A 26,914-nucleotide genomic window follows, 5' to 3' on the forward strand; every position below is an offset into this window, starting at 1 on the left:
GGGAGTGGGCTTCTGGAGCGGGAGTAGGCGGGGCTTCTGGAGCGGGAGCGGGCGGGGATTGGAGGAGAAGCCGGGAGAGGGCGGGGCTTCTGGAGTGGGCGGGGCTTCTGAAGCGGGAGCGGGCGGGGCTTCTGGAGCGGGAGTGGGCTTCTGGAGCGGGAGTGGGCGGGGCTTCTGGAGCGGGAGCGGGCGGGGCTTCTGGAGGAGAAGCCGGGAGCGGGCGGGGCTTCGGAGCGGGGCGCGGGCGGGGCCCCGGAGGTGCGGCTGCAGGAGGGAGTCTGCGCGCTACAGCCCGGCCCGGCCCGGCCCCGCCCCGCCGCCCGCGATGGCTGCTCCCGCCTGGATCCCCAAGGTGAGCGCCCCGGCGGGGCTTCGGGGACGGGCGGGCGGGCGGATGGCGGACGGACGGGCGGGCGGCCGGCGGGAGGGGGCGGGGGGAGTTTTTCCCTTGCCCGGGGCCGGCAGCCCGCCCTCGCTCCGTCCCTCCCGGCCCTGTGCCCGCGGGGAGGCCGCGCCCCGCGCCCCGCGCCCCGCTCCCGCCGCCGGGGCCGGACTGGCCGCTCGGAACCTCAAGGTCACGGCGGGCGCCGATCCTGGCGCCGGGGCCCCCCGCGATCGCGCCCCTCCGCCGCCCCCGCATCCTCCTCCTCCCTCCCTCCGTCCGTCCGTCCGTCCCCGGGCCCGTTGTGTCCCTGCCCCTCCCCAATAATCCCTATTAATACTAGCATCATTATCGGTACCATTATCATCCTACCTCCGAAGCGCCCATTAGCAGCGTGGCTCAGCGGAAAGGAGCGCGGGTTTTGGAGTCAGAGGTCGTGGGTTCAAATCCCAGCACCCCCGATTGTCCGCCGTGTGACTTCGGGCAAGCCACTTGACTTCTCTGGGCCTCCGTTCCCTCATCTGTAAAATGGGGATTAAGACTGTGAGCCCCCCCGTGGGACAACCGGATTCACCTTGTAACCTCCCCGGCGCTTAGAACGGTGCTTTGCACATAGTAACCGCTTAATAAATGATAAATGCCATTATTATTATTATTATTATTATTACTTTATTATTAATTATTATGCGGCAGGCCCTGTTCTAGTCCCCCCTTCCAACGTGGTGGCTCCAAGGGTTAGCGGCCTCCGGGCCGGGATCTCACCCGTTTTTTTTTTTTCCTTCATGGCACGTGTTAAGCGCTTACTAAGTAGCCGGCACTGTAGTGGGTGGAGACGAGATGGGTTGGACACGGTCCCCGTCCCACGTGGGGCTCACAGACTTAATGGAGTCGCGGGTCGTGGGTTCTAATTCCGCCTCCGCCACCTGTCTCCTGGGTGACCTTGGGTAAGTCACTTCACCTCTCTGGGCCTCAATACCCTCATCTGTAAAACGTGGGTGAAGACTGGGAGCCCCACGTGGGGCAACCTGATGACCTTGTATCCACTCCCAGCACGTAGTATATAGTGCCTGGTACGTAGTAAACGCTTAACAAATACCATCATTATTGTTAATAATCCCCATTTTACAAATGGGGAAGTGAAATGACTCACCCAAGGTCACACCACGGACAAGTATCAGTGTCACGACTAGAAACCGGGTCCCCTCAGGCCCGGGCTCTTAACACTAGGCCACGCTTCTTCCCCTTTACCGGGTTTTACTCGGTTCTGTCATCAGGAGCTCATGACCAAAGGATCGATTTTACTTTCATTACCGGGCTCACAAAGGATCATCTGAGTTTTTTGTGGGGTTTTTTTTGTCTTTTTGAATCCATGCGACTTTAAAACAACCCCAACGTTCTATTCAGAGACTCTTCAATGCGTCTTTGCATTACAGCTTGCAAGGACTGTATTTTTCTCTTCTGATAGTGGGATAAACGGGATAAGTGGTTAGTGGACCAGATAACCTTAGGTAGAGTTTCACTAAATTGTCACAACTAGCTATATAGTTAATGCTTGAAATTGTGAGGTTTGGAGCTATTTTCTCCCACCCCAAACAGGAGTTGTACGACCTTGTGAGGGAGGGTGGACATGTAGGACCTGTTTTCAAGAATTTTTTTAATGCCAGGTTATTTAATAGTGGTAACCTCAGAATTGGACCGATGGTCACTTTCCCCAGAGATTTCTTTGGAGTAAAGGAGGACTTTGCAATCTAGGATTTTTGGCTCCACATTTCTGTGCTGAGAGGCTTGGAATCATTTCTAGGGTCTTTTTGCTCCCCCCCCCGCCCTCCTTCCAACTTGGTTACTAAGTCTGGATATTTATATAGCAACTTTCACCCAATAACTGTGTATATAAACATTTCATAGGTTCTTTTTGCACATCCTGAGATGTGTTCTCATCATTCCACCTTGGAGAGGAAGGTCCAAGGTCACAGAGTAATTCACACCGAGAACAGAACTCACCTGTCCAAGTGTTCTGTCCAGTGCCCTAATTCAACAACAAAGACAAACTTTCCCTGTAAATTAAATTTCTAATTTTAATTTTTTTCATGTCATCTGTGACCTCTAAACTGGTAAAAGGTCAGAGCTGCATTTAACTACCTCCTTCATATAAGCATCGGTCTCTTTAGGGTGTTATACTTTTTCCTCCATTGGTCACCCTATTTTTACAGCAAGGTGAGGAATCACCAGTACTTGATGATGAAGCAGTTTCTTGGGTTTTGTTTTTTTTTAATACTGGGAAGGAATGAATTAAATCTTGGAGCTGTGGGACAGAGCATAGCCATGAAAGGGGAATAAAATGTTTACTCTTGGGAGGTGCTGTAATACTATGAAGACACTTGAATGGAACATCTTAATTTAATCCCTATTTTGCAGATGAGGAAACGGAGGCACAAGCAGTTAAATGACTTGCCCAAGGTCACGCAAACAAATAGCGGAACCCGGATTAGACCTTAGGTCCTGTAACTCCAAGATTCCTGGTCTTTCCACTGGGCATGTAAATATCAATTTATTGTAATATAATTATTGCTCTGTCACTTTATTAAATGGCCTAATTCATTCATTAGTCCAGGTGACCAGGCAAATCACAGTGTTTTCTCATCTGTAAAATGGAGCTAAAATGCTGGTTTTCCCTCCCACTTAGACCGTAAGCTCCGTGTGGGACAAGGACTGTGTCTAATCATATCTTGGATCTTCCTCTGTGCTCAGCACAGTATTTGGTCCTTAGGACTTGATAAATGTAATTATTATTTGTTGGGTATAAACCAATGTGTATCTTTGAGATTGTCATTTTTTATGGTATTTTGTTAAGCACTTACTGTGTGCCAGGCACTGTGTTAAGCACTGGAGTAGATAGAAAATAATCGGGTTGGACACAGTCCCTGTCCCACATAGGACTCACGGCCGTAATCCCCGTTTTACAGATGAGGTAATTGAGGCAAAGAGAAATTAAGTGACTTGCCCAAGGTCACACAGCAGACAAGTGGCAGAGCAGGGATTAGAACCCAGATCCTCGGACACCCAGGCCCATGCTCTTTCTACTAGTCCATGCTGCTTCTCAAAGTAGAAGTAGTATCATTTATTGAGCACCTACTGGTTTAATGCATTGTACTAAGCTTGTGGGAAGCAAAACCAAGATGCACTTAGTACACTGCTTTTCACACAGTAAACGCTCAGTAAATATGATGGAATGAATTGAATGAAAGTGACACATTCCCCATCCAATGGGAGAGACAGACAAAAATATTTACTAGTAATCAAACTGTGCAGTTTTTGCCTACGTTACCATCTTGTATGATCCAAGTTCACTGTGAGCTCAGGAAGAACATTGACTGTTTTCCCTTCGTGTTCATTAAAATAACGATCGTTCCTGCACATTTTGCCTTCAAATTGCAGCCTGGCCTCCTTTTCCTTCTAGCTGCACTCTCAAGAGCCACACATTAGAAATGCTAGGAATCAAAAGCTGGAGAAGATTGCAAAATTTCTCTTGCATCCTTATGCCTACGTCAGCACAAGCAAAAATTGGAGCAGAGTTGTCTAGCGTAAGATCTTTCAGGTACAGGAAGAATAGAATGGAAGATGAAGTTGGGTGATTCCGTCTAGCTCCAAATTATCCTTTGAATTTTTGCAAAGGGCTTACCTTTATAAAGATGCGTGTCTTGTTTCATGCTTTCGCGTTGCCTCCGACCCATGTTGACACCATCTCTCCCAGAACACCCCACCTCCATCTGCAATTTTTCCGGTAGCGGATCCATAGAGTTTTCTTGGTAAAAATGCAAAAGTGGTTTACCGTTGCCGCCTTCCGCGCAGTAAACCTGAGTCTCCACCCTCGAGTCTCTCCCGTGCCGCTGCTGCTCAGCACAGGGTAGTTTTGATTTGTAGCAGATTGCCTTCCACTCGCTAGCCACTGGCCAAGCTAGGAATGGATGGATATTCCTCTGCTTTACTCTCCCTCCCATAGCCAAGACTAGTAGAGTACTGGAAACTCTCCAGGTGTGATCCTGAAGGGCAGAGATGCGTGGGGAAATTTTTAGTGTTTCCAAACCATTAATTTTCCTATCTGACTTCAACCAGTCAATGGTATTTATTGAACGCTTACATTGTGCAGATTACAGTACTGAGTGCGTGGGAGAGTACAATACAACAGAGTTGGTAGGCACGTTCACTGCCCAACAAGGAGCTAACGGTCTAGAGGGGAAGACATACATTAATAGAAACAAATTATGGATGTGTACCAATGGGCTGTGGGGCTATGGGTGGGGTGAAAATCAAGTGGTTAAAGGGTTCCATATTGAATTTGTTCCATATTGTCTAGCGCCTGACTTAACTGTTGTCTTGGCTTCTGAAACAGGTGTCCCGGCTGCTGGGGGCTTTCAGCAACTCAAAACAGGTGACCAGAGGTTTAGCTAGTGGTGTGAGTATGGCTACCTCTTTTATTTCTCCTCCTTAGAAGTTTCTCAAGAAAAGTGTCTCATAATTTATTCTGTCACAGATGATCTCCATTTCTGCAGAGGAGCTGACAGTAAAACAGCCCCATCCTCTGTCAGTCTTACATTTCCGTCTGTTAAGTTGTCGATGAACCTTTTGGGTCTGTTGCACAACGTGAAGAATTTTGATAGGGTGGGCTGGGGAGGGCTTTTTGCATTCTCCGGCCTGAATAAGCCTTGTTAAAATAGGTGAACATTATCCTTGGGCCTGTTGACACATTTCCTAATCTACTTCAAAAACTTGGAAAAAAAATGAGTGCAAAAATTCCAAGAGCAAATTGAAAGTTGTTGAGAAGCTTCAATTTTTGCTTCAGGCTTTGTTTTGTGAGCTTTCCTAAAAACAGTGGATTTCACCTACCATTTAGAATATCTCCAAAGTTTCAAAGGCCCTTTAGGCCTGCATTTTACCCAGGGTTTTCTGACCGCAGTGTCGCTATTGTTTAATGCTAAATCTGCTGCTTTTAGGATACCCAGCTAAAAAAAAGACTGTGCATTTCTAAGCTGATGCCACGGGTTTTATTGTGAATCAGTGATTTCCTTTTTTCCCTCTCCCCTCCCCCGCCCAGCCTCCTTTTGTGATCTTATTTGGGTTTCTTAATATGCTGTTTGGAATGTAAGAGCTATGTGAAGTTTCCATAAAAAGGAAGTTCTTCCAAGGCAAACATTCCCTGGTAAGGAGAAAAAAAAGATGATGAAAGTGACTTTCTCTAGTCTGTGGATTCATAGGCTAGTACTTACAAGCAAATGATACTGGGAAGAGAACACAAAAATTCTTATAGCTTTGCTAATGCTCACAGTGAGCCTTGTCACCAAACTCAAAGTACAACCTTCAAACAGAAATTTCAAAGTACAGTCCTTCCTTTAATTAGCATCGCTCCAATCTGAGCAGTCATGTAATTTTCAAACCCATTTTTCACCAGTAATAATCACTTGTGTTTGGGAAAATCTCGAGCAGGTGTTGGAAGGAATTGGGAGGAGGATTCAACTTCAGGAGGGCTCAGAGTTGAGCTCCAAAATAGTCAGAGCTTTTCCTGAAGGAACTGACCTGGAGGGACCAAGAGAGCAGAGAGGTGCAAGTCCGTGGCCACACAGATGATAAAGGGATTAGATCGTTGTCTTGAATCTACTGACTCCAAGTCCATGTTGGTCATTTTTGGGACGAGGAGAGGGGGCTGCAACCACCCCCCACCCCGCCCCAGGATCCCCCAGGAGGAGACTAATTGTCCACCTATTCTGAAGTGATATTTTTGTTGTTCTTTGAAATGGTGGCTTTATTTCATATGTCGGCTTAGCAGCTATTCCAGGAATAGGCCTACACAGCTCAGTTAGATAATGTCATGGGTGCTGCTTTCATTGATATGAAAGCTTTGAACTTTGGAAAATTGAGTAAAAATAGTAATTTTCCAGAAGGAAAAAAAAACAACCTTGGGCACCTTTCTAACATGGATTAGAAGCCTGTCACTTACTATGTGCCAGGCCCTGTACTAAGTGCTAGGGTAGATACAAGATAATCAGATTGAACACAGTCCATGTCCCACATAGGGCTCTCAGAGTCTGAATCCCCATTTTACAAATGAGAAAAGTGAAGTACATAGAAGTGAAGTGACTTACCCAAGGTCAGCCAGCTGACAAGTGGTGGAACCGGAATTAGAACTCAGATCTTTCCAACTCCCCGGCTGTGCTTTATCCGGTAGGCCACTCTGAAGTTAGCCATAACGGCGGTAGCCCTTGTAAGACAGTCCCTATCTAGCAGTGGGGTGACAGTGTTGAAAGTCATTGCTACCTTGTCAGTTTGAGTCTGTAGCATGTAGGTGGAGGAGCAGTGAGAGTGCCCAGACCATTTCTGGGCCGCCAGCAGACCTAGAACAAAATGTCTCAGCGTGCAGAAGGATGCTAGTACAATTGGTCCAGAGGCCCTCAAAATTGAGTATGGATAGAAGAAATTCTTCTTTGGAAGAACCTGTTGGAAGTTTAGACTGCTGATGCCTACTATGTTAACTTTCTTAACAGATGTACTCTTTTGATGTGTTAAGAGGATCTAGTGGTTTCTAAAGTAAAATACCCATTTCTGAATAATTGCCGTGCACTGATGTGGATTGTTTTCCTCACTCCCTTTTCCGCTGTGCTTTCTGATGACTTAGGTGCAGACAGTAACGCTAATCCCAGGAGATGGTATCGGGCCAGAAATTTCCGCTGCTGTTATGAAGATTTTTGATGCTGCCAAAGTATGTGGACTTTTAAAGAAACTTGCCTTACAGTCCTTATAAAAGCCTTCAGGTTTCCTAGAGGTAGCCGTATGCTTCTAGATTACAAGAAATTTTTTGAATTGTACACGTTCCCATTAATTTGGTGAGATCCATATCCTTTACAGTTAGAATAAGTTCCAGCATTATTTGCATTGAGTTAAAGGCAAAGAAATGTGAATACCTACCGTGTTAGCTGCCATCAACAGTTTAAACAAAGTTACTTCACCAGCCTCACGTTGTTCCTCTGATCTAGAGTCCTGTCAGAAATTACATAAATGGCTGCTGACCCAATTAGTAGGAGGGAGGGGTGCCTGCCAGCTGTTCATTTCATGTGTTTTGGGGAGCGGGCTGGGGGAAAATAATGAGATGCAGACACCAGGCTGACTCATTCGTACATGGGTCAAGCGTTCGGTCCCTTGAGGGGCTGGCGTCGGGGGGCGTCCTCATGATGGAGAAAAAGATGCCATCCACTCCATTACGTGGCGGCTCTGATGCTTTTGGGGCTGCATTCACTACGCTGGGCCCGCAGATTGATGTCATGATGAAAGGTCGGGGGGAGTCTGCCCCACCTTAGGGCAAACAGTGCTCCGTAGGGGCCTTCGACACCCCCGGCTCCCCAGCCCGTCCCTGCTTCTAGAGCCATCATGTTCCCTACTTTCTCCTCGCCATGGGGAGGCTGGGTGCTTTCAAATGTTGAACCGCCACGGCAGCCTCTGACGGTGGGCCTTGAGGGGACTGCCTCCCTCACCGCACAAAGTCCCAGATGCATGGAGCCAGGGAGATGGACAGGCAGACGCACACACACGTTCGCATGAGGAGGAACACGGACATATTCAGGACTGGGGGGAAGCGGTCAGGATCTGGCCGAGAGCCCATTTCTCACCTGCATCTGGGCTTGGTGAGGTCCGGGATGCCCATTTTCGACCCTAGGCTGAGGCCAGTCAGGGCCCGTCACGGCTCCGCCTTCCAATCAGCACCTTTCTTCCTGAGTCACAGAGGGCTTGGGAGGGTGAACACCCCAAAAGGTCAAGGGAACGAAGCTTGATGGGCTCGTCCCAATTCCGTGAAATAGTTTTAGTAAGTGTCTAGGGCAGTGACCACGACAGGGAGGGACACTTCCGCAACAGATCCTACCACATGTGATTGTTGAGGCACTAAGATTTTTATGGTAACGAAATTTAGTCTGGGTACTTAGCATACTGCCTCTTAGTACTATATGTACTGTCGCTTCAGGGACCACAAACATTAAGCATGACCACTTAACAAGGGGCAGCCAGTTTGTGTGCATTCTGGTTCTAGATTGGCCTTTCCAGCCCTAAACACACTCAAAGGTGAACTTCACTGTCAGTGGTGTGTTCTTCGAATGTAAAGGACAACTATATGTATTTATAGATAGATACATGCATACACTTTAGCTAGTCAAGTTTAGAAATAGAAGACAGAGGAATTCGGTTTTGACAGAGCAGTGACATGGAGCCCTAGTTGAACTTCGTCTTTTTATTTCAAGTATCCCACACTAACGAGAGACTTGAAAATGGGGTTGTGGGGGATTCTGTGCAAGTGACATGGACAAACAGTTCAATACACAGGCCCTGGGACAGTTCAGAGTGCAAATCAGGGAGTGCTGGTGGCAACTTGATAGCTCAGTTGCTCATCCAAGATCAATATATTTGGTTCCATATTTGCACGTTTTTAGATGTGGCATCTCCCTATGTTATTTAATGAAGATAGGCTAATTATAGCCACCTCCCTTCCAAGCTTCATGAAAAAAGGGGACAGGTGGTAACTTCTGACTAAACTGGAGATTTCCCAAGGAAATTACAGGGGGGATAGTTTCATAAGGGAAAAGTTAGGTGGTCACATGTCTAGACCCAGTTGAGCTTCTATGTACCACAGATTTACTCTCTGGATAATTTTGTCGGTGTTCATAATAATAATTACGGTACTTGAAAAACACTTACGTACCAAGCACTGTATATCAGGTTGGATTCAGTCCCTGTTCCACATGGGGCTCACAGTCTTAATCCTCATTTTACAGATGAGAGAACTGAGGCAAAGAGAAATGAAGCGACTTGCCCAAGATCACAGAGCAGACGAGGAGCGGAGCTAGAATTAGAACCCAGGTCCTCTGACTCCCGGGTCCAAACTCTTTCCACTAGGCCACTCTGCTTTCCTGTCCTGTTCCATTCTGAATCCCCCGGCAATTTCAGCTAACAACCCAGTAGGTTGAAAGCCAGCAACAGACTTGAAATACCCCAGGATGAAGGGAATTATAATTAGCGTAGAAAACCAGCGATCCAAATTTGCTGGGCCCGAGGTTAATTTAATAATAAAATTTTAGAAATCTGAACAAAATGGGATTGGCATCTTTAACTGGCTCTTGTCTAATTTGGTTCTGTTATCCAAACTTTTGTCCTTTCTGGGCCGGCTGGCCTCGGTTTAAATAACCAGTGGTTTGGATAAAAGATGTTTGTTTACAAGCTCAGTTATCAAGTAGCACAATGCTGTGCACATAGTAAGCACTCAATAAATATGATTGATTGATCTGGTAGTCTGTTTTTTACTGTATGGATGATTTATAGTGCTTATTGGTCTTAGCAAAAATGTCTCTTACCCAAAATGATTTATTACAAACGTGATGTTTAGGCTCCAATCCAGTGGGAAGAGAGAAATGTGACTGCTATCCAAGGACCAGGAGGGAAATGGATGATTCCTCCAGATGCCAAAGAATCTATGGATAAAAACAAGATGGGACTGAAAGGTACCACAAGAATACTTAGAATTGAAAGGGAAAGAAATTAATCATCAAGTAAAATCCAAATGGTAAAAGTTAAGCTGTCACTCCCTTGGTTAAATTTTTAAGGATTTGTAATGTATCAGATAATGAAAACTGCATCATTAAGAACATAGCTTAAAAAACAAAGGATTGTTTTGGAGGTCCAAGTCCTTGGTTGGGAGATGGCCTGACTTTGCAGGTGGTTTTATGATATACAGAAGAAAACCACTGAATCCAGTTTGGTCATTCTGAGTGCAGTGGGGCACACCTTTCCATAAGTAAACATTTTTGTACTAAGATGTTGTGACTTCTTGCAGTGGAGGTATTATACTATTATGAAACCAACCTCAAGTGACACTATCCTTCACATTTTGGGCCATGGAGTTTTATGACAGGTGCAAACATTGTCTATCTCATGATTATAGTCAATAGTTTTTAACAAATTGGTTTTGAAGGTTATTAATAATAATTAATAATTATGATATTTGTTAAGCACTTACTGTGTGCCAAGCGCTGATCTAAGCACTGGGGTAGATACAAGGTCAGCAGGTTGTCCCACATGGGGCTTACAGTCTTAATCCCCATTTTACAGATGAGGTAACTGAGGCACAGAGAAGTTAAGTGGCTTGCCTAAAGTCACACAGTTGATAAGTGGCATAGCTGGGATCAGAAGCCATGACCTCTGACCCCCAAGCCCGTGCTCTTTCCACCAAGCCAGGCTGCTTCTCTATCCCCATTCCAGGAAGACTTCTTGCACTGTAGAGAAGTTGTGTGGGATAGTGTGTTCCTACTCAACTCAGTAGGTTGTTCTGACCTTGTCGTGAGCTATCTTGTCATTCAGACAATCCTCTTTGTTCCAGGCCCCTTGAAAACTCCAATAGCAGCTGGGCACCCTTCGATGAATCTGCTGCTGCGTAAAACGTTTGACCTTTATGCAAACGTCCGTCCGTGCGTCTCAATCGAAGGCTATAAGACCCCTTACACCGATGTAAATATTGTCACGATTCGAGAGAACACAGAAGGAGAGTACAGTGGAATTGAGCATTTGGTACGTCTTGTTTGATACATGCGCTTTTTGGTCTCCGATGGGTTGTACGAGGCAGAGGGGAAAAAAAATAAGCCGTGTTATCTTGACAGACCAGAACAAGAGCCTGCAGTGCTTGAATGGTCTTTGGGTGGGAGGCTGTGTCCGGTGGCTCCTACCCGATAACCCCAGTTGACGCAGAGCCACAAATTCAGCTAATCAGTACGTTCTTGCAGCCATTCTTGGACTGACAGCCTTCTTCTGCCCTCGCTAAGCTACTTGATACCTATGAAAAGCTCTCTGCCACCCTGATTTAGTAAACCAGAGGCTCCTCCCATAGGCGCCTAGTATGCCAGTAACCCGGTAGGAACGGCACAATTAAAAGATAAAGTAAATTTATTCATTTACAGTGCAAGGTTATTCTTGCTTACTGAAATGGTAATATGAATCCAGGCGTTAAGCTAGAAAACCATTCAGATGAGTTTGGCCCTGTGCGGTTAATGCAGTCTTTCTCTTTCAGATTGTTGACGGGGTTGTACAGAGTATCAAACTCATCACCGAGGAAGCGAGCAAGCGCATAGCTGAGTTTGCTTTTGAGTATGCCAGAAACAATCATAGGAGCAACGTCACCGCTGTCCACAAAGCAAATATTATGTATGTTCATGAGAGACAGTAAAGCAGAATCTTTTCTTTAGGCTTCCAGCGGGCTTCTGTTTTCTCTTAAAACCCAGGGACTTTTCCAGTGAGCTTGTGATGAATAATCACATGATTCTCTGCAGTGCCCTGCATTTATTTCTCTTCCCTTCACCTAGATCAAATTTTTATTTGACAACAATCGGGGAATAGTTGAGTAAGCGACCTAGTGGAAAGATCACTGGTCTGCTGGGTGACTTTAGGCAAGTCACTTCACTTCTCTTCCCAGTTTCCTCACTTGTAAAATGGGATTCAGTACCTTTTCTCTTTCCTACTTCTATTATGAATGAGCTTCATGTGGGACAGGGACTGTGTCTGAGCTGATTATCTTGTATCTACCGCAGCTCTTAGAACAGTGTTTGACACAATACAAACTTAACAAATGCCATTTTTAATTAAAAGAAAGGGTAAATCACTAGTTCTTGTACAGTGTTTCCCAAAATGCAATTCTGAACTCTTTTGGATATTTGAGGCCAGAAGAAACTGCTGGAGAGAGGGGTAATTCAGGGACTATGGTAGTGGTAACTAGGAAAAAAAGGAACTAAAGGAGTTTGTTTTGAGAAAACTGACGATTCTAATGTTATTCAGGAAGAAGGTGCAGGAAATAGAAACTTAGAGGCAAAGTAATTAAGATTGATTAGGGGAAGGATGCTTAATTTTAATAAATAATAATTATGGTATTTATTAAGCACTTAGTATATGCTAAAGTGAGTACCAGATGATCTGATCAGAAACAGTCTGTGTCCCAGACAGGATTTACAGTCCTGGAAAAAAAGGAGAGCAGATCTTTTCCCCCATTCTAGAGATGAGTATCTGAGGCCCAAAGAGGTTAAGTGACAGGACTGGGATTAGAACCTGAGTTTCCTGACTTTCAGGCCTGTGTTGTTTTTTTCCACTCGGCCTCACCTTTTTTCCAAGCTCCTTGAAATTTTGAATCACTGCAGTAATACCTTAGGCCTTTAAAGACCAGCATTTGGCATAAGGCAATGCAATGTGGAATAAAGGAAGTGTACTGTATACAAGAAGGTAATTTTTCAAATTGATTTTAGTATTCTCTTCAAATAAACTGACATTGGCTCTCTCTCATGCTCTTGTAATAATACAAAATCAAAATCTCTAAAGGGCCTCATCTTATTCTATGTAGTATTTTCAACACCTTTGAACTTGAGGTGTCGTAATTTTTTGTTTCATCTGCATTTTTTGTTTCATCTGCATTTTGCCAAGTTCAAAAAGACTTTTCAGCTGAAATTGGGAAAATAGGATCTTGAAAGTTGCATTTTAGATCTGCCCCTAAATTTCCATTTTTGATTGCATCATCTCAGGCATTCATGCGTTTTAAAGTAATACTTATTTCAACTTGTGTAGGTCTTTGCAGTGACATTTTTGTTTCCTTGCAGGCGAATGTCAGATGGACTGTTTCTGCAAAAATGCAGGGAAGTTGCAGAAAACTGTAAAGACATAAAATTTAATGAGATGTACCTCGATACTGTATGCTTGAATGTAAGTCCATACTCTTATTGTTTAAATTTTCTATGGTCTAGTGTTTTAATTTTAAAACACTATTTTTTTTTTTACACCCTAGATGGTCCAAGATCCATCCCAGTTTGACGTTCTTGTTATGCCAAATTTGTATGGAGACATTCTCAGGTGAGTCTATCTAACAAGAATTTTAGTCCTTTGTTTTTTAGTTGCTGGATATATTAGCAAATGCCCTAGAAACTATTGTCCCTTGCCCTCAGGGCTTGGATTTTTTTTTTCCAATAGGCAATTAATGGGCACAAAAGGCTAATAAGATGCCACCTGCTTTCTAAAGTGCATTTAAATGGTAGCCATCAGCATCAGGTATCCCCTAAACAAATCTTGAGTAAGAGGACACCCATCCCTACCCCCTGTGCATTCAGCAAGGAAATTGTGGCATCCTGTCCCAGTTTGTTTGAAAGCCTTTGTGTGGACATTAGTGCACGTGTGAATTCCACTAAGAAAATGAAACAGTTTCCCCACGTCCATGCCTGGGAAATTGTATTTTTGGTTCCTTTTTCCTGGATCTTCTGGATTTGTGATCCTGTGAGATCCCACCTCAGTGAGAGGCACTTCCCCTCAATGCAGAATTCTGGGTTCATTTAGTAAGGCCTTTCTTTCCTCCTAAATGTTGCCTTCCTTAATTTCAATAAATTCCATTGATTGATTGTCCAAATCAATCAATGTCCTTGGCTGTAATTTGTTCAACAATTTCACCTTTCTTTTCAACTGTTTGAGTTTGGGTTTGGTTAGGTTTTAAATATACATATATTTTTCATATGCAGTTCATTGCCCCAGGAAGTAATGCAAGTAGAAAACAGCAATAGGTTCAAGCAGAGTTTGCATACATTCATAGTCAAGCAGTTCATGATGGCTGGTTCAGTAGAAAGAGCCCGGGTTTAGGAGTCAGGGGTTATGGGTTCATATCCCGGCTCTGCCACTTGTCTGCTGTGTGACTTTGGGCAAGTCACTTCACTTCTCTGGGCCTCAGTTCCCTCCTCTCTAAAATGGGGATTAAGACTGAGCACCACGTGGGACAGCTGATTACCTTGTAACCCCCAGCGCTTAGAACAGTGCTTGGCACATAGTAAGCGCTTAACGCATGCCATCATCAAATGAGATGTTAAGTGGTGTATTCCTTAAGTTTAGGGGAACTTAGGGTTCCTTCAGTACCCCGTTACCCCTATCAGACAGAATACTGGGCTGAGTGAGCCATTGGTCTGATCCAGTAGCATTTCCTGGGTTAGTATTTTTCTTTTTTTAGATGGTCAGCACCCTTTGCAGATATTGGACCCTTTCTTCCTGAGAGTGGAGGTACCAGTGTCTTTGAAAGTGGTTTTTCTTCCACGTCAAGAGAGCGCAGGTCTTAAATACCCCTAAATGTCCTGATACAAGTCCAAAGGGCGATGTGAATTCCCTTCTCCAGCAGGCTCAGGTGTCTCCTTAGCTCCATTTGGCAGCCACTATGGGACATCGGGTCTACATGGCTCTGAGCTCCCAGCAAAATAGGGCATATATTGGGACTGCGTGGCAGGGGTTGTGTTTCCCCAAACAGTCTTTTGCCCCTCCACGTCCTCTTGGGTGTCTGCTGTGTGACCTTGGGCAAGTCACTTAACTTCTTTTTGCCTCACTTTTAAAATGGGGATTAAGACTGAGCCCTGTGTGGAACAGGGACTATGTCCAATCTAATTAGCTTGTGTCTAACCCAATGCTTAGTATAGTGCCTGGCACATAGTAAACGCTTAATAAATACCATTAAAAAAAATCCTTAAAGATGGGGATGAGGATTGCTGCTGCTTCCTCTCAGGGCATTATTTTTCTCTGGAAACCAGTGTTGGCAGAGAAGGGAGGTGTTGACCTGGGTAACTTGGAATGGGAGCATGAGATCTTTTTTAACTTCTCTCCCCACTCAACCTTTCCAGATCTTCTCCCTTTCGTGAATATACCCTGACATTCTGAATTGAAGTCTCCTAGATTTTTATCCAATTTTGACTGCAAGTTGTTGAATTCTTTTTTTTTTTTTTTCAGCGACTTGTGTGCAGGATTGATTGGTGGTCTTGGTGTAACCCCAAGTGGAAACATTGGAGCTAACGGTGTTGCGATATTTGAATCGGTAAGGACACTATAAATGATGGAGGTGAATTGTCATTGAGTAGTCAAAACTCTAAGGCGATGAATCCAAGAAAAGTTTTTGATTTCCTTTTGAGGCTTATTTAATGTTATTTACCAAAGAACTATCCACTTAGAAAATGATTCTTTTAAATATCTAATTTAAGAATTTAAATTGATTTTTAAAAGTACCGGTTATATCTTTGTTAGGATTTTCTAAAATCCATATATACCCCCGTTGTTGGGTAGGGACCGTCTCTATATGTTGCCAACTTGTACTTCCCAAGTGCTTAGTACAGTGCTTTGCACACAGTAAGCGCTCAATAAATACGATTGAATGAATGAATGAAATACCTTGCTATTCAGGGAAGTGGCATTCTGGAAGAACTCCAAAACTGTGAACGGGTTAACATTTAGGCCCTAGAGGACTCAAATGCCTGAAGAGGAAGCCAGGGTCCATGGGAATATTGGTGGTGGTCTCTTGGGCAGCGTGGCTCAGTGGAAAGAGCATGGGCTTTGGAGTCAGAGGTCATGGGTTCAAATCCTGGCTCCACCAATTGTCAGCTGTGTGACTTCGGGCAAGTCACTTCACTTCTCTGTGCCTGTTACCTCATCTGTAAAATGGGGATGAAGACTGTGAGCCCCCCCATGGGACAACCTGATCACCTTGTAACCTCTCCAGCACTTAGAACAGTGCTTTGCACATAGTAAGCGCTTAATAAATGCCATCATTATTATTATTATTATTATCTGGGCCTCAGTTACCTCATCTGTAAAATGGGGATTAAGACTGTAAGCCCCCTGTGGGACAACCTGATCAACTTGTAACCTCCCCACCTCTTAGAACAGTGCTTTGCACATAGTAAGCGCTTAATAAATGCTATCATTATTATTATTGGGTCACCTGCTTTTTGATCTATAGCTTTCTGAGTAAGGGAAACCAGTCTTGAAACAGATATCCACAGCCATCACTACCCAGTCATAGTGGAGAATGGTCCATCAAACAGAGGTTTGACTGGACCATATTAGAACCCTTTCCAAGCCTTGGCTGTCAAATTAACGTTTTCTTCTGGAAGAGATCCATTTTAGGAGGTCAGCCCTAATTGAAATTGCTTAATTGCAAGACTTCATTCCCTGACTCCAGGGCCCTGAACGAGGTGGATGTTCTGGAAAGATTGGTCCGTGGCAATAAGACTGGGGTCACTTAGTTTTCTTCGGTCCTGTGACATGCATTCATTGATGCCCAGGGGGTCAAGGTGATGCTTTAATCGCAACGTGTCTTCTTTTTTAGGTTCACGGGACAGCCCCCGATATTGCTGGAAAGGATATGGCAAATCCTACGGCTCTCCTGCTCAGTGCCGTGATGATGCTACGTCACATGGGGTTGTACAGCCATGCCGATAGAATCGAGGCTGCGTGTTTTGCTACAATTAAAGATGGAAAGGTACCAGCCCGCTTTTCTGACAAGTCATGTCGTCTTTGATAAGCACTCACTATGTGCCAAGCACTGTTCTAAGCACTGGGGTAGGTACAGGATCATCAGGTCCCATATTGGGTGCACTGTCTAAATAGGAGGGAGAACAGGTATTCAGTCCCTGTTTTGCAGATGAGGGAACTGAGGCACAGAGAAGTTAAGTGAGTTGCCCAGGGTCCCAAGGGCAGAGTAGGAGCCCAGGTCCGTGCTTGTTCCACTAGGTTACCTTGCTTCTCGTGTGAGACGAGTTTCCTTTGGCAATCAACGATGAATAAAAATCCTCCACCTTCCAAACTGACAAAAGTTTGGGACGCATTTGCTACAAGAGTTCTAGGAGTTAAATTTCGTGACTTTGACCCAAGAGCTCGATTTCAGTCTTGTAAATAATCTGGTGGGTATATTAAATGGGAGTTGGTGTGCTGACTTGCTGTAAAAGTAAAAATAAGTAACTAAACAGAGATGTCTGATCAGTCACGCTCCATCTCAATAGGAAGGTGCTTTGAATACCACATCCTTACTCGTGTAGATCAGTCCATCGATGTATGTGTGCAGAGCACTGTTTTAAGTGTGTGGGAAAGTACAAATCAGCAGAGTAGGTAGACAAGATCCCTGCTCACAGTGAGCGTACAGTGGAGGCAGACATTAAAATAGATTAGAGAAAGGAGAAAATAATAGAGTACAAAATGTTTATAGAGGTAGAGCGCTGTTGTTAAAGGCCATTAAGGAGTCAGGAGATTAAAGTTGAATCACTGGGAATGGTGTGGACCACTTTTATGGAATGTCTCAGGGAAGGGAGGCTAGCAACTCTTTTCAGCTTGATTAGTATAAAACGGTTTTACCCATGATATCAAACTTCCCTTCAGAAATGGTTCTTGGCAGTTGAATCAATTTGGGTGACAACTGTGCCCAAAAGTATACCCTGCTGCAGTGGCTCCTTTTTAGTCAGTCGTATTTACTGAGCACTTACTGTGTGCAGAGCACCGTACTAAGCGCTTGGGAGAGGACAATACAACAGACACATTCCCTGCCCATCATGAGCTTACATTATAGAGGGGGAGCCAGACATTAATATAAATAAATTAGATATGTACACAAGTGCTGGAAGAGGCGGTGGGTGAATAGAGAGAGCAAGTCAGGGTGACGCAGAAGGGAGAGGGAGAAGAGGAAAGGAGGACGTAGGGAAGGCCTCTTGGAGGAGATATGCCTTCAGTAAGGCCTTAAATGGGGGAAGAGTAACTGTCAGATAATTCACAAAGCAAAATGAATAGTCTTAGTCCCAAACTGGTTCATTGTGTTTTTCTGAAAGCTTCTAATCCTTCATTCCTCTGCTTTCTTTTCCAGAGCTTGACAAAAGATTTGGGAGGGAATGCCAAGTGCTCAGACTTCACCTCAGAGATCTGTCGCCGAGTGCTAGACTTAGATTAAAATGGCCTCGTCTTGGATCGGTTTACAGCAGTCACTCCTAACGGACAGGACCCAGAAATAGATTGTATATCTCACTCCCATTCGTTTATTTGCCGATTTCTTAAAATAGCATTTTTAGACGGGGCTCTTTCATACTAAATGCAACTAAAGGATGCAAGTGTTGCTCTTAACTGCTTTCAGTGGACCTTTTACCAAGTACCATGTCTTATTTATTAAATGTGTCAGTTTGGTGAAAACTTTTGTATACTGTAAGTATGGATTTCTGTGCTGTGTCATTTGCCTCTGTTAACAGTTTGACTCCTGTGTTGAACAGTTCTTTTCCTTTCCGAAAAGACTTGCTGTAAATATCAAAGTGACTGAATTAATGATACAAATCAGCTAACTTTTAAAAAGGAAAATCCTATTTTCTGGGGCCTGAATGGAACAATACGTTGACCCCATAGCACAAACTAACGTCCTCAGAAGGGTAGATGGGTTTAAGAGAAATTTCCTAGGCAGAGAGGCATCAAAGACTGAGAAGATGGTATATTTTCCAAGTGCTGTAGTCATCTAAATAAGACAGATTTGATTCCAAATGACTTACTGTGTGCATGAATAAAGTGTTCAGACCATGTCTGTACTAAACATAGCTGTATCTTTGGTTTTTAAAAATCGGCAAACAGGTCCATAGGGGACAGTTATAATGGAGGACACGCTTTAGGCATTCAGTCGTGAAGCTTGCCTCTTTTGGATACTTATTGCCATCCTGAATAATTCAGCCTTCTGTATATTTGTACTAAAGAGTTTCAATCCATACCACAAACTGTATTATTTCATGTAGCGTGTGTGTAACTGTGTGAAAATGTACTTCCCACTACTTAACCAGGACATCCTCTGTCCTCTAGAACCGCTGAAGATGTTATTTCTAAAGCTCCTTATCTTTGGCGATAGTGAGAGGGTGCCATTTTGCCTGCAGTGCAGGAGTCCAGCACACAGTTGAACTCATTTAGCCCAGAGCACTAAGTAGTACCTTTCCCCATCAAAACAATGAAGAGACGTTTCTGAAAAGATGAGCGGGCCTGGGCTGAATCCCAGAAATTGGAAAAAAAAGGCCACGCTGATGACAGTGTTCCACTATTAGAACGTACGCCTCTTCCCACACCAAGCACAAGTTTGAAGTCCTAGCAGCAGGGCCCTCAGGCTGAAGTGTACCTTAAGGATTGAAGAGCCCTGCCACTGTGTGCTTCACTCTAGTGAATATCGTTAAAAATTAATAACAACGACTGTGGTTTTGTTAAGTGCTCACTTTGGGCTAAGGACTTACTGTACTAAGCACTGGGCTAGATAAAAGATAAATCAGGTCCCACATTAGGCTCACCATTTAAGTAGAAGGGAGAACAGGTAACAGGACGTTGTGGAGAAAATACTTCCATAAAGCCTCCATGAATTGGAAACGACTCCACGGCATTTGATGATAATAAATTTCAGTTCCGTTACAGACCCTTCACTATCAGCAAGGAGATAATACAGACCCTTCCAGATCAACAGTGTTAGTCACAAATCTTAGCTCTTCACCTACCTGGAAGCAGGATAATGCATCGGATAATCTCTTGAGGGAGAGGTTCCTTCCAGCTCCGATTATAAAGCTACAAGTACAAGTGGGAAGCAGCGTGGTCTAGGGGAAAGCCCAGGCCTAGGAGTCAGGGGACCTACCTGGTTTCGAATCCTGGCTCCACCACTCCTCTGCTGTGTGACCTTAAGCAAATCACTAAACTATCACTAAACTTCCCTATGCCTCAGTTACCTCATCTGTAAAATGGGGATTAAGACTCAGAAACCCATGTGGGACAGGGACCGTGTCCAACCTGATTACCTCATATCTGCCCCAGTGCTTAGTACAGTGCTTGGCACACAATAAGCACTTAACGAATACCATTAACGAATACCAAAAAATAATACAATCTCCGATTCCTCACTGTCTACATAATGAAAACGGACAATCCAACAAGACTATTCCTTTTCCAACTACAGAGGATTGGGTTAAAGGAAGGAAGTTAACTATACCACCATGTGGGCGGGGAAAGTATCTGTTGTAGTCTTCCAAGTGCTTAGTACAGTGCTTTGCACACAAGCGCTCAATAAATACAACTGAATGAACTGGAGAGAATCTAGTTACTTGCTTACTGTTCCACCAAAAAATTTCTTTAGTGTTCAAATTACATATTTATTTGTGAACATTAACACAGGACCATTATTAAATATTTAATCACATCTAATCACCTTTACAGGAGCACTAACTAGTAATCATAGTATGAGCTACAGTGGGCCATTGCAAACCAAAAACAAAAAAGCGGGTGTTAATTTAACAGAAGACCAATCTTCCTACAACATCGTTTAGTACAAGCCCTTGCCACGCTAAACAGACAGCCTGCCTTTCATGTTAGGTGGGCGTGCACTTCATTACCTCCAACGAGAATTAAGACCAAGAAACTCCATCATCATCATTGTGATCAAAGGGATTGTGCAAAATGGCCTCCTGTAACCAACTTCAATATTTAGTCAAAGAGAATTAAGACTATCTACAGATGAAGCCTCTCTTTAGATTTTCAGATGCAGATGGTGTCCCAACCAGCGTACCGTGGGTAACCCGAGAGCCCCTGCCAACCTCACGAGCTTGCTGGGAATTTCTTCTCTCGTTGCCCATATTCCACGGGATCTGTTCTCAACTCCCCAGAGTCTGAAATGTCTGATGACGATCAGGCAAGACTTAATTTTTTGGTTCTCTGTAAAATGAATCGATTTCATCTTTGTACTTGTCGAGAACGGCAAGTCGCTTCAGTTTCATCGTGGGGCCTAAAAAAGAAACCAAAAACAGGCTAATGAAAGCTGACTACAGAGTAGCAGGCTGCAGGTGTGTCTGTGGGATAATCTGGGCATCTCCAGTTGGGGAATGCGTTCGCAGGGGCAACTCTGTCAGGTATTTCTCCAAAAGGAGAAGCAGTGCGGCCTAATGGATAGAGCTAGGGCTTGGGAGTCAGAAGCACCTGGTTCTGCCAATTGTCCGTTGTGTGAACTTGGGCAAATCACTTTCCTTCTCCGGGCCTCAGTTACTTCAACATAAAGTAGGGATTAAGGCTGTGAACTCCATGTGGGACAGGAACTGTGTCCAACCTGATAAGCTTGTATCTGCCACAGCACTTTGTGCCTGGCACAAAGTAAGCACTTAAATACCATAAAGAAAAAAAAGGAGCCAAGGTCACCATCTGTTCAGGGTGAAAGTTGAAATGTCACCACTGAGGGTGGAAAGAATTAAAGTTTTGGGGTCTTCTAAGCTCTGACACTTTAATAAAAATCTACCTCTTGGAATTCCACTGCATCCTCATCTGAGCCCGTCTAGGTAAAGACTCTTCCCTTTGCTGGTGAAAATTGAGAACCCAAAACATTATAATCATGAATTCATCCACCTATTCATCTCTCCATTCTTCCACCTACCAGTAATTACTTTTGGGTCTGTTCCTCCACTAGACTGTAAACTCCTTTTATCGTACTGTCCAGAGCACTTAGTACAGCGCTCTGTACTTGACAAAGGCTCAACAAAGTTTTTCTAAATCGATACTATTGTTCTGTCTACCCCAAGTAGAACATTTTACCCCTTTGCCACTCATCATTTCATTGTAGTAAAGTTTGTAAAATTGCAGCCGAGGCAGGAGCTGGGAATTGTAGCAGCATCACGACTTGCCAGATGCTACATGCATAAGCTCAACCCTTTGCTCCTACAATCACAAAAACACCAGAACAGACTCGTGCTGTGGGAAGAACAGTCCCTGACGCTTCCACTGGGTTCTCTTCAAACTGTGTAATGAAAACATGAGTTACAGAGGAACTGAGTGCACAAGGTTTGCCCTTGACATGCTAGTCTAATTGGATGCGTACTTTAAAGTTGTCCAGTAAAATAACTTCTAAGGAGATGCACCGAAGGAAACAGGAGAGATTAGAAATAAAATCTCCCAAGCATCTTTTAAGCAGCATGGCATGGGAAGCAGCATGGCCTAGTGAATATCAATCAATCAATCAATCGTATTTATTGAGCACTTACTATGTGCAGAGCACTGTACTAAGCGCTTGGGAAGTACAAGTCGGCAACACATAGAGACAGTCCCTACCCAACAGCGGGCTCACAGTCTAGAAGGGGGAGACAGAGAACAAAACCAAACATACTAACAAAATAAAATAAATAGAATAGATATGTACAAGATAAATAAATAGAGTAATAGAGAATAGAATAATAGAGTAATAAATAGAGTAATAGAGAATAGAGGCTGGGCCTGGGAATCAGAAGGTCATGAGTTCTAATCCCAGCTCTGACAGTTGTCTGCTGTGTGAACTTGGGCAAGTCACTTCTCTGTGCACCTCAATTACCTCATCTGTAAAACGGGGATCAAGACTGTGATCAGGGACTGGGTCCAACCTGACTTACTTGTATCCACCCCAGAGCTTAGTACAGTGCCTGGCACTGTAAGCGCTTAACAAAAACCACAGTTACTATTATTATTGTTCTTAAAACACACATTTCACTATTTTCAGAGAACAGTACACTTAGCAAAGGGTGCTGGGAACTTTTACCATGACTGGCAAGGCCATGGCAACTATTTCCAAAGAAAACAACCAAGGGAGGTTAGAAGAGGGTACAATATTAAATCCCAAGTCAAAAGTAGGCTTCTCTAACACTGTTGATGATCAAACAATCGTCAAATGTGATAGGGTTGCCTGTTTTAAAACAACTGATGAGCCTCAGTCTTGTTACGAGGACTTCAGGACGGCGAACCTGTGTGAAGCAGTTGATTCTAGTGCTAGTGGTTTGTGCAGTACCAAATTCACTCTCTTACACCAACCACCCAGTTCATGTTGGAGCATGGAGTGCAAAAATAATAAAATAATAATAATAATGGTACTGGTTAAGCTCTTATTTTGCACCAAGCACTGTTCTAAGCACTGGGGTAGATACAATTTAATCAGGTTGGACACAGTCCCTGCCCCAAATGGGGCTGACACTCGTAGTCCCCATTTTACAGATGAGGTAACTGAGGTCCAGAGTAGTCATGTGATTTGCCCAGCAGACATATGATGGATCCAGGATTAGAACCCAGGTCCTCTGACTCCCAAGCCCACTATCCATTAAGCCATATTGCAACAAGCGAGTAGGCTGGGAAAACAGTTTAAGCTTCAACCAAACCAACAACTGACAAGGCAAATCAGACACCAGCCTGGTGCAAGACTGATCGTCAGGCCTGTCTTCCCATCCTTTGAGAATGGGAACCGCAGGAAATTCAAAGGAGCTATGCAGGCGTTACAGTCTCCAGAAGGGGCTTCTGTCTGAGTGGAGACAATCATCTCTGCTTGGAGATGGGCCTTGCCCTTGATCAGACAGACTTCTCTGAGGAGGAGACCAAATCAGAAACCCTGTCTGCCACTGCCCCATCCAACTGAAGAATGTTTTCCAAGTGATGGAGTGAACTGATCCAGACCGAGTCTTGTTCAATCAGGACAGAAGAGGCTGGTCTGGACAGAACACCCCTTTACCCCCTCGCCCACCAATTTTCCATTTAGTGATGTCTAAATCTAGGGTTTCACTTGTTGATAACTGACTTACAGGAGTAAAGCAAACCAAATAGCATGCCAGTCACCAGGAATAAATTGTTGACTTGCTGCAAAATTGTGCTCGATTTATGCTGTAAGGTTAAATGATGTGAGAGAAAGAGAGAAAACCTACCAAATTCTCCACCAGAAATGGAGAAATCCCTTTCCAGAATTGTCCATTTTTGGATATAATAAGCGTGGGCAGCTGCGTTCATGTTGACTCTCTCGATGCCCTCTTGAATAGCTTGGTAAACGGCCCCGTCTTTCCCTCCTACGATTTCAGACACTCTGGTGGCTCTACTGCCAATTTTCTGGCAGAACTCGACAGCCTGCTCCGTCAGGATGTCCGTGGGATCCGAGGTATCTGGATCCAGAGTACACTTAAACATCAAGAGATCAGGAGATCAGTGCCAGGAGACAATTCAAAAATATTATTCATTCAATCACATTTATCGAGCATTGTACTAAGCACTTGGAAGAGTACAAAATAACAATAAACACATTCCCTGCCCACAAAAAGCTTTCAACCTAGAGGGGCTTGTAATCTGTTCAAACGTTTGCTACTCTTTACACACCTATGAACTTTATACATTTAATTTTAGAAAATGGATGGATGAAGACTACTGCAGGTTTAAAATCTGCATTTTATCCCCCATAGCACTAATAGAACATCTTGCAAATCCAGTGTTATTTCTATGGAATCCAAAACTTTTCATGCAACTTATCCAATTTAAATTTTCTCAGCCTTGCAGTGATGGAAAAGGCCAGGTTCATCTCACCATTGTATTAAAGATGAAACTGAGGCTAAAATTTAAGCTAGTTATGGGCAGGGAATGTGTCTGCCAACTCTGTTATACTGTACTCTCCCAAGCACTTAGTGCAGTGCTCTGAACGTATAAATGCTCATTAAATACAACTGATGTTGGCGATGATGGTTGAATGCTTTCATTTACCCTAAACACCTTCACATCATCTCATTTTGACCTCACAATATTCCGTTATTTATTATGCCTCACTTTACATAGGAATACATTGAGGTTCAGAGAAGTCAAGTGACTTGCCAAAGTCACCCAGCAGGCCGGTGCCAGAGCTGGGACGAGAACTCTGGTCCTCTGAGCCACAGATCCCGATAAGTTACATGTCTTGCTCAGGGTACTATGGCAAATCAGTGTCTCATGTGAGGCTTGAACCCAGACTCAAAACAGCCCTATTCTCTTAGGAAAGATCAGAGTTTTTCCATTCTAGAGCAAGGAAACATTTTCATCACAGAAGAAGCTTATTCATAAAGACCAACAATTACTTGGGAAAATTCACAATAATATTAGTTCTTCTGAGGCCGTGGGAAATAGACCTCCAAATACAGAAGAAGAGAAGCATTGTGGCCTAGTGGAAGGAGCCCAGGCCTGGGAGTTGGAGGACCTGGGTTCTAATAACCACTCTGCCACTTGTCTGCTGTGAAACCTTGGGAAAGTCACTTAACTTCTCTGTGCCTCAGTTGCCTCATCTGGAAAATGGGGATTAAGACTGTGAGCCCCATGTGAGACAGGGGCTGTGTCCAACCTAATTATCTTGTATCTGTCCCAGCACTCAGTACGGTGCCTGGCACATAGTAAGCGCTTAACAAATACCATTAAAAAAAAGAAGTACGGACTTGATGCATACTGGCATAAGAGGCTTTTCAATTCTTATTACCAATAATCACAACAATAATGGTGGTATTTGCTAAGCGCTTACCACATGCCAAGCACTGTACTATGCACTGTGGTACATACAAGATAATCAGGTTGAGCAGAGCCCTTGTCTCACATGGGGCTCACAGTCTACGTAAAAGAGAGAACAGCTATTCAATCCCCATTTTACAAATATGGAAACTGAGGTCCAGTAAGTTAAGTGACTTACCCAAGGTCACACAGTAGGTAAGTGATGGAGGCAGGATTAGAACCCAGATCCTCTGACTCTTTCCACTAGGGCATGAACGACTTGATAACATTCTGGGTTGCACAACATAAGGAGGAAGTAACCCTGTGTACCTTTAAAGTCAGCAACATAGATAAGAATTTCTTCTGGTCTCCAATCAGCATGGCATTGCTAATAATTGGCAGCTCGATCTTCACTGCTTCCTCAATGGGTACTGGAGGCACATTCTCACCTCCAGCCGTAATGATTAACTCTAAGTACAAAAACACACTCGGTGACTGAAGTTGAGAAACTAGCAGCACGACAGTTCAGTCCTGGGTCCCCTTCTATTCTCCATCTACACCCACTCCCTTGGAGAACTCATTCGCTCCCATGGCTTCAACTACCACCTCTGTGCAGATGATCCCCAAATCTCCATCTCCAGCCCTGATCTCTCTCCCTCTCTACTGTCTCATATTTCCTCCTGCCTTCAAGACATCTCTACTTGAGGATCTTCCCATCACCTCAAACTTAACACATCTAAAACAGAATTCTTATCTTCCCATCCAAACCCTGTCCTCCTCATTTTCCCATCACTGTAGATGGCACCACCAATTCCTTCTGTCTCACAAGTTTCCTGTCCCCCTCACCCCCAGACTGTAAGCTCCTTGTGGGCAGGGAATGAATCTGTTTATTGTTGTATTGTACTCTCCCAAGTGCTTAGAACAGTGCTTTTTCCACAGTGAGTGCTCCATAAACATGACTGACAATGAATAAGCCCTTAACTTTGGCACTATGCTTGACTCCTGTCTCTCTCATTCAACCCACATATTCAATCCATCATTAAATCCTGTTGATTTGACCTTCACAACATCGCTAAAATCTGCTCTTTCCTCTGCAACCTAACTGCTACCACGTTAATCTAATCATTTACCTTATCCCGCCTCCTTGCAGATCTCCCAACTTCCTGTCTCTCCCCACTCCAGTCTATACTTCACTCTACTGCCCGGATCATTTTTCTACAAAGATGTTCAGGCTACATTTCCCCTCTCCTCAAGAACCTCCAGTTGTTGCCCATCCACCTTTGCATCAAACAAAACCTCTTCACCATTAGCTTTAAAGCACTTAATCACCTTGCCCCTTCCTACCTCACCACTCTCCTACTACAACCCAGTCCACAAACTTCGCTCCTCTAATGCTAACCTTCTCACTGAACCTCGATCTCATCT

General features: G+C 44.1%; 2 protein-coding genes and 1 non-coding gene across 5 annotated transcripts in view; 1 reads left to right on the plus strand and 2 right to left on the minus strand.

The window, feature by feature from the left end:
* Window positions 1-279: 279 nt before the first annotated feature.
* Window positions 280-18,797, plus strand: IDH3A (isocitrate dehydrogenase (NAD(+)) 3 catalytic subunit alpha). 2 transcript variants are annotated; one of them, XM_038767219.1, is made up of 11 exons: window positions 280-352; window positions 4,773-4,835; window positions 7,050-7,133; window positions 9,801-9,915; window positions 10,791-10,978; window positions 11,475-11,608; window positions 13,045-13,147; window positions 13,230-13,294; window positions 15,194-15,278; window positions 16,566-16,718; window positions 18,090-18,797. In XM_038767219.1, exons 1-11 carry the CDS (start codon window positions 326-328, stop codon window positions 18,171-18,173), a joined length of 1,101 nt encoding a protein of 366 aa, XP_038623147.1. In that variant the 5' UTR covers window positions 280-325; the 3' UTR covers window positions 18,174-18,797. The 2 variants fall into 2 exon arrangements, with proteins under 2 accessions (XP_038623147.1, XP_038623146.1); XM_038767218.1 differs by lacking the exon at window positions 280-352 and adding an exon at window positions 2,801-2,918.
* Window positions 4,296-4,431, minus strand: LOC119946311. Its single transcript, XR_005456417.1, has one exon. It is a non-coding gene; the product is annotated as a small nucleolar RNA SNORA7 (small nucleolar RNA).
* Window positions 18,798-20,342: 1,545 nt separating the features above from the next.
* The window catches only part of ACSBG1 (acyl-CoA synthetase bubblegum family member 1), a 68,336-nt gene continuing 61,764 nt past the window's right edge, over window positions 20,343-26,914 (minus strand). Inside the window, exons 12-14 of one of the 2 annotated variants that reach the window (XM_038767173.1) lie at window positions 25,820-25,959; window positions 23,923-24,169; window positions 20,343-21,005 (exon numbers count right to left, since the gene is read on the minus strand). In XM_038767173.1, the coding sequence (XP_038623101.1) occupies window positions 20,920-21,005; window positions 23,923-24,169; window positions 25,820-25,959 (473 nt within the window). In that variant the 3' untranslated portion in view covers window positions 20,343-20,919. The remainder of the gene's footprint in view (window positions 21,006-23,922; window positions 24,170-25,819; window positions 25,960-26,914) is intronic. The other variant, XM_038767172.1, reaches the window with a different exon arrangement.

Source organism: Tachyglossus aculeatus, chromosome 26, assembly GCF_015852505.1.
Source record: "Tachyglossus aculeatus isolate mTacAcu1 chromosome 26, mTacAcu1.pri, whole genome shotgun sequence".
Lineage (NCBI taxonomy): Eukaryota > Metazoa > Chordata > Mammalia > Monotremata > Tachyglossidae > Tachyglossus > Tachyglossus aculeatus.

Bases quoted from the DNA above. Each gene is read 5' to 3' on its own strand.
- IDH3A (XM_038767218.1), top strand. From the start codon at position 2,826: ATGACTTGCCCAAGGTCACGCAAACAAATAGCGGAACCCGGATTAGAC. The intron at 13,295-15,193 runs GTGAGTCTATCT...TTTTTTTTTCAG, and splicing joins TTGTATGGAGACATTCTCAG to CGACTTGTGTGCAGGATTGA. The intron at 16,719-18,089 runs GTACCAGCCCGC...TTTCTTTTCCAG, and splicing joins CTACAATTAAAGATGGAAAG to AGCTTGACAAAAGATTTGGG.